This window comes from Embiotoca jacksoni, unplaced genomic scaffold (assembly GCF_022577435.1).
Source record: "Embiotoca jacksoni isolate LCO1_2020_lvr unplaced genomic scaffold, fEmbJac1.0.p SCAF_23, whole genome shotgun sequence".
Taxonomy (NCBI): Eukaryota; Metazoa; Chordata; class Actinopteri; family Embiotocidae; genus Embiotoca; species Embiotoca jacksoni.
This window is the reverse complement of record NW_027185374.1, coordinates 1,783,325-1,790,981: the sequence shown is the minus strand read 5'-3', so window position 1 is coordinate 1,790,981 and position 7,657 is coordinate 1,783,325. Positions and strand designations below refer to the sequence as shown.

Below are 7,657 nucleotides of genomic sequence, written 5' to 3'. Positions count from 1 at the left end.
GTGCCGCGGCGCACCGGAGCACCATGTGACACTGACGGGAGGTGTTGGAGGTGGGGGCGTCCTAAAAGAGTTTGCTGGTCCAGACACTCCATCAGTCCAGATCCAGGCCACCCCGGGGCGGTGCAGCACCACTGAGCTCCAAGACTGTTTTGGACGCTTGGGATACTCGCTTCTTTAACGCAGTCGCGCTAACTTGTTCGGCGTTTTGGCGTGAAGGCTTATTTAGACCCAGCGTACAAAACCAGAAGAGTTCCCCACTGTGATTGTTCGACATGGGAGCAGAGAGCTCAGTGCAGCAGGACGGGAAGAGCCAGGAGGATGCCTCAGCCTCAGCCTCCGCCTCCGCCGGGGATCCGGGTACGGAGGTGAAGGTGCTGCAAGAGGGAGGCAGCGTCCTCGACAGCAAGGTACGTCCGACACTGACGCCGAGAAACCACCGTCACAGTTCACCAGACCTCCCTGCTGTCATAGGCATGTAGACAAACCCGGGAGAGCAACGCTGCTTTTGGTCTTTCTTTTTTTTATATGTCAGTTTACCTGCGTGTTTGCAAACATACGTGACGTCACCCCCCCCCCCCCCCCCCCCCCCCATCCATCCCCTGCCTCACTGTGTGCGCATCAGTAAATGTGATGCAGCGCGCAGGCTCCATGTGCGTCAACGCTTTTTTTTTTTTTTGATTTTGTATTTTTTGCTGAGTAATGGTTCGGGTTGTCTGCAGTCCCGCAGTAATAAAAAGCCAGCAGCTCATCCGGGTCCAGATTTAGAGCCAGACAGACCACCTGGGCCCAGAGTGCTACTCAACAACAACAACAACAACCCATATTTCTTTCTTTGGACAGTTTTGGACCAAACGCAGCTTTGAAGGAAGCAGTGATGGATGACTGATACAGTCATAACAGTCAGGCTCATAGGTGACTTGTGATTACAGTCCTTCATGCATATTTTACCTTCTTCTGCACCAAACAATCAAAAGTTCACATATATTTTTGATACTTTCTGCTAAAATTTACTATTTTCTTTTTATTTGCACACATTTAAAGTAAAGAAAATAAAAAATTGGACTACCCAATAACACATTTTTATCACAACAGAGGTGGATCATCAAAAAAGAGAAAATGTCAGAAAATAGAAATTCAAATAAAATATAAAAAGTAAACTCAAATGTGAAAATAGTCATAATAAACATAAATGCAGGTGTTGCAGTGAATGGACCGAACAAAAACGTATTTTTTTCTTAATTAGCAATTAATTTGCTGAATATTTTCAAGATTGCTTGATTGTCTTTAAAGTTTAAAAAAAAATTATATAAAAAATGTTTTAATAAACATCTTGATTCACAGCTCTGAAACAAAAGCGATATTCGTTTCACAATGACACCGAGAAAATCTAGCAAATCCTAACAATTGAGAGGCTGAAATCAGATCAGGTTTGGTAGTTTTACTTGAAATATGTCAGAAAGGAAAAAGCACTAATAGTTGCTGATTGTTTTGCCAATCAACAAGGCCGTTCAGAATCGAATCGTTTCACCTCGACTTTCAAATCAAATCAAGCATTATGATCTCAGTTGATAAAATATGAATGGATAATGGAAATCGAAGATGCTTTACGATGCCAATTTGTTTTGAGGGGAAGCTGACAATGCAGCCAAGACGCTGGGTATTTTTTTTTTTTTAATTTTAGTGTCCCATTTAAGCGTCGGGACAGATGACATTGGACATCTGCCGAGTCCTACTTGAAATACAGAGACTAGAATAGAATTTAAACGTACATGAAAGACTCTTCTTTGTTAAAGTAAAGCTGTTCTCTTTATTTCCTTGGCTCTGCAGCACGCTGAGGTCCAGCTGCCATCATCTGCGGCATCTTGCTGCCTCTGCACTCTTACCTCTGTGTAAATTGCTCAGTATTGTGTGAATGAATATTTGGAAAGTGCCTGCTAATGACTATGTATGTTTCGCCACCTGCTCTATTCGCGCCTCGTATAACCTATTGGATTTGTTGTCATCTTTATAGGCGGAAGGTCAAGAGGTGCCATTTTGTGGCCCGTCTCTTTTCCTGAAAGGTCACCAGCAAGGTCGACTGACATTAAGGGAGACTTTAAGTAAACAGAAAGGCACAAGGAGATTAACATTTATCAAGATTTTAATCATAGTTTTTTTCATTCTGAAGAATGTCTGTTGTTTGCTCTTGTTTTGCTCGCTGGTGTGTTTGAGCAGCTGTTTTCCACTGAATTGGCGTTTGGATGTTTTCTCAAGTCTGGAGCTCTTAGCCCGATAGCAATGTTTTTGCTTGCAAGTGACATTGGAATGTATGATAGGGAGTATTTCAATGCTGCTAGTGTGATATAGGTACATCTGTTTTTATTTCCAGCTGTGACAGGTGATGCAGTTTGAGTTCAGACCCACGTTTCTACCGCTGACAACACGTCTCCCCCTATAGCAGGCCGTCTGCCAGGATGGCTGCACTGGCAGCCAAAATCCAGTCATACTGTTGGCTGGTCCCAAATCAATAAAAACAGATGATTAACAACAGAAGCACTAAGATTTCAGAGAAATATTGGATGACGTTACATCATGTCTGGAAGTATAGGAGACGCATCAAACCTTCAAGTCACTTCAATCAGAACTTCTCTCCGATATCGAGTAAAATCCAAGATGTCTTGGATGCATCATGTTTGACAAACTTCTGATCTGTTTTAGTGCATTTTATTAGTATTCTGTTGGGAGGGTTTAACCCTATAAAGTTCACAACAAGACTCATTTCTGAACATATGGTGGCTGAGGAGATGAAGGACGATGGATAGGATGATTTAAAACGGTCTGTTCTGCTGAAATGACATGAAGGATATTTGGTTTACATGTTGCTGTACTCATTATGTCTCATCTAACTGCCGCTTGGGCAAAACCTGACTGCAAATCTAATTAACAATCCATAAAGGGATAGGTCCTACTTACATTACCCAGTATTTGACTGATTATTTTGGATTACTTGATTGATATTTTGATCCATAAAATATTAGAAAATAGTGGGGGGAAAAAAAAAAAAAATCACAATTTCCTAAAACCTTCCTAAGGTGATGTAAATAAATTGCTTGTTTTATCTGAACAACTTTCCAATTAATTCTCACATTTGAGATGCTGGAGTCAGAGAATTTTTAGCCTTTGTATGTGCAAAAAGGACTTCTGTGAGCTCTCGTGAGGACAAATCTTTCTGAATGTTCTGAGCATTCACGCAACTTTTGCCTTTTACCGTCAGAGAGGGAAGTGTGTGTGTGGATGGTGACAGTACGTGCTTGGTGTCAGCGGTCTGAGGCTTCTGGCTTGATACACAGTCGATAAATATCCTCCTCACTACGCAGAGGAATTTTAGAAATGTCTGTCTCTCCACCACCACCACGACCCGCCTTCCTCATACCTCTCTGTCTCCTCAGCCTCACAAGTGCTATCAAAATAATGGCACTGTGGTCTTCATACAAGTTGGTGTTTTTGAGATCGTTTTCTTTCAGTGCCAAACCCCAGCTACGGTGCTGTTTACAGTATGGGACAGTCACCGTTGTGGCACATTCATAAATTCAAAACAATGTTTGTTGTTTCTTAGAGCTCATCTTTTCTTTCTCCACTTTCTCTTTTTCTCTCTGACACTCAATAAATAAATTGAATTAAAATAAATAAATAATGAAACCATGCATACATTTATGTTCATGCCATTTGGCTTTAATCAGTCAATCAATCTCTAAATACGAAGAACTTTTGAGACCTTTCCGTTTTTCATATAGAACCAAGTGATGTGTTGAAGATGCCTCAGCAACCTAAACATGGCACTGAAGCACATAGAAGGTGGCAGGACACCTGCTGTGCTGTTACTTACAGATTATTCATCTGTTTTTTTGTTTTTTTAATACAGTACAGCCTCGTATTCTAACAGATCAAATAATTAGTCATTTTGATCTTAAAGGGAAACTTCTGTAACTTTCTCCCTAAACCCTACTTCCCCATCATTTTGTGTCAAAATGAATTATTGGAATAACTTCTCCGGGGTAGCTCTTCAGCCAGCAGCCGCAAATTTATACTGCAATGTAATCCTTTTGTGCATTTGCACCCCGTCGATGCACATTTACTAAAAGGAACATAACTGAATTGAACTGAACCAAAGTAAACTGGTTCAAATTCCAACCACCCTTTCAATCATGGCATTAGATGTTACATTGGGATTATTAGATTGCAAATAAACCCATTATATGTGCTGACACAACCTCGTTCAAGCCGTGTTTGTTTCTGGCTGTCTATTTGATCATTTTATTGAAAAAATGTCAGAACATGTCGTGTCAAAAGTTTAAATCTTTAAAGTGTCACTTCCTGATCTCCTGTGGTAAAGACTGAAAATCAGCCAAAACAAGATTTTCTGCAAGGGGTTAACTTGCTCTCTGAGCCTGAAGGCAATCCTCCAAAAAACAACAACAACAAAAAATGATCATTAAGCAACATGTGATTAAAAAAAAAAAAAAAGCTCTAAGACTGTTCCTGTTCACAAACGGAGTGCAGCACATTAATGCATGTAGAGCAAAGTGAAGCAATAACTTGGTTGGTAAAGTTATATGTGTATGTCACTTGATTAACATCAACACCTGAGTTACATGCAATTTTGTGACCATTGGTAGGAGCGCGTTTGCAGTTTCATCATGAAACCCAAACTTGTGCAATTTTTGGGGAACAGAAAGAAGTCCTGAGTTTCAGTCCCATCTAACCACTACAAATAGCCACCTAGACATGAGACCTGAATCACATGTCAGGTCCTTCACCCATCACAATAGCAGTGGCAAGTGACTCCAATGAGCCAACATCATGTTATGTAATGTAATGTGTGCTGATTAAGGCTTGTACGTTCCTGTATAATGAGCTGCGGCTGATCAGACGCTGCTCTGGCTCTGATTATCCTGTTTAGCAGAGAGAGAGAGAGAGGAGGGGGAGGAAGAAGGGGTCAGACAGAAGATCTATTGAGGACGGGCGATGGGGACAAGCTCGGAGTCCCTGTGTGCACCAGCCGGGGAGGGGGTGAATCAGTGTTTTGGGTGGGCAAGGGAAGAGGGGACGAGTGTAGAGTCCAGGAAGAGAGAAAAAGAGAGTTAGAGGGGGCCCGCCAACGTGACACAAAGGCAGATGAATCAGCCGATTGTTCCCTCTGCCTGATTTTAAAAGGACACTGATGACAGAGGTTGAGTCAAAATGGGCTCAGGTAAAAAAAAAAAGAGCAAACTCTGGTATAGAGTCTGTTAGCGTGGATGTTGAACGTATGGGACCTACTGTTTGTACCCACAAACTGAACATATCTGACGAGCAAAAAATCAAATCAAATCTGGTTAGATTTCCACTCTTGAAGTTAAAGATACCTGTTTTTATCAACCCAATAGTGACTTTAACACAAAACGTCCTGTTCATGTGCTTTATCCTGCATCAAGCAAGAAAACACCACCTGCTGTGTAAGACATGATACAATATTGTATTTCACATATATAAAATACAACAAGATAAACAGAGTTCCTAAAGATAAATTGGATAGGTAAATTTTACACTGTATAAGATACATACGTACAATGAACATGTCAAAACTACAACTGAGTATAAATGATATGGAAACAAAACAAATAGTGCCAGTTAGTTAATAAAGTAACTACCTAACCTTAGTACATGAGGAGTAGTTTATGTGAAACCACCTTTCCATTTGATCGGCAGCTTTTATTTTTTTGTACACTGAAATAGAAAATCTGAAAAACACATTTCAGATGTCACCACAGACAGATATTCTAAATATTATGTGTCTTTCACTGAGTTTCTATCAGAAGAGTTTAAGTAATTGGGTTAGTCTAGTTAGAGTCCAGTGACGAAGGTTATTCTGTAAGTGACGTGAAATGTATAACAAAATGCACACTGCACATACCAAAAGAGAATCAGCTGTGCTGTACATGTGCACAGGCATGAAAACAGTACCTAAACAGAGGAAAGCTGTTTAAGCAGGAGAGGAGGAGTGGAAATGGTTCTTTTTCAGCTCTCTGCTTATAGTATATGCTGCAAATTCACGGGATAAAAGTACAAAGTTATCTTTTATGTATATATTTAAAGAGATCAAAGTTGAAAATAATGATATCTGAAGAGAATTTGTTCCAGTGCATTTGCATAATTCCTTGAGTTAATTTAGGTATTTGATGGAAAGATGAAAAAAAAATGTTTATTTCAGTTCTGTCTGGAAACAATTGATTGGGTAATTAAGCTGATTTAAAAAATAAAAATAAAAAAAAGCGGTGGGAACACAGACACTAAAAACAACAAAAAAAGAAGCATCATTATGTAATATTTTGGGGGTAATGCCATCTTAGTGTTTGGGGTTATCCCACTGAATCATTATTAGACCAAACTAAAATGGGAAGAGGAACAAAAGAGCTCTGGTTTTTCACATCCTCAAACACACGTCTGTTTTTACTGTAATGGAGCTGGCAGTGAATCTGAGAGATGGAAGATAGGAGAGCTGGCTGAGAGACAGACTAATTAGCAGAAAGATACTTCCTGTTTCTCCTCAACAAGAGCAAGGGAAAAAAACTTGATAGAAAATTAGATTTTCCTTTTAAACAACAAAAGAATCTCCATGATTGAATTATCCTAGCTGGTCAGTTGTTTACAGCTTAGAGTGATTGTCAATTATATGCTAAATTTCATTGAAAATATACTATGATATATATAATGTGTGTGTGTGTGTGTGTATATATATATATATATATATATATATACATTCCCAATTCAGGCGAAGCTTTTATTGTCAAAGATGTAAAGAAATTCATGTTTATTCAATTAAAGATGCAGAAAAGGACCATTACTGCATATACAAGCCTCTGCTGTACGTTAACAGCACGCCCAATGAAATTAGGACTTTAAATCTACATTTACCAATATAAACCACACAAGTGCAATTATTTTCTCAGTATTTCCTTTTTCTTTTTTACCTCAAACATGCATAAGTTCTTCAAATCGAAGAAGGAAAATAAGAATCCCGTTTTAGTTGGCCTGAACACAACCAAACTGTAACGATAGGTTATCAGAAAGATATTTTTGAGATGGTCCTCTCATAGAAAACTGCTCCATAGATAGTTTGTGCAGGCAGGTTTTTATGACTCAATTAAGGTTCATCACAAAGACTTTGACTTTATTAAGCAGCAGTCATATTAGAGCACAATAGCTGATTTAACAAATGCCACATAATGACATATTTCATTATGTAATTTATGTCATTATGTCTCTATGTCATAGTGGCTGTAGTATCAAAGAGGAAGTCAGCTGATGGTGTTGTAGAACCACAAAGTCCATGCAGGGAGGAGGTGGGGTGGCTGGATGGGTTGACAAAACATCAGACTTTAACTGTCAACGTTATGTCATGGCCCTTCCATAACCTTAACCACCTGTTATTATTGTAACCATAGTGACAAAGATCCTTTTATCAGCATTTATTTGAGCCCAAAGTATGATCTTGAACTAAACCTGACCGAGTTGCTTCTGTGCCTAAACTTTATCAAACTTTTACAATAGGATTTTTACCCCAGAAAAGTGTCAGTTGTTTATTTTTCAGCAGTGATTGTAACAGAATCTGTTGCATACCTCCTGCTGCCGGTACACG

The 7,657-nt window shown here is 39.4% G+C and overlaps 1 protein-coding gene across 1 annotated transcript in view; it reads left to right on the top strand.

The window, feature by feature from the left end:
- Window positions 1–7,657, top strand: part of akap12b (A kinase (PRKA) anchor protein 12b) — a 43,697-nt gene continuing 36,040 nt past the window's right edge. Inside the window, exon 1 of the mRNA XM_069158196.1 lies at window positions 1–407. Coding sequence (XP_069014297.1) covers window positions 273–407 — 135 coding nt within the window. The 5' untranslated portion in view covers window positions 1–272. The remainder of the gene's footprint in view (window positions 408–7,657) is intronic.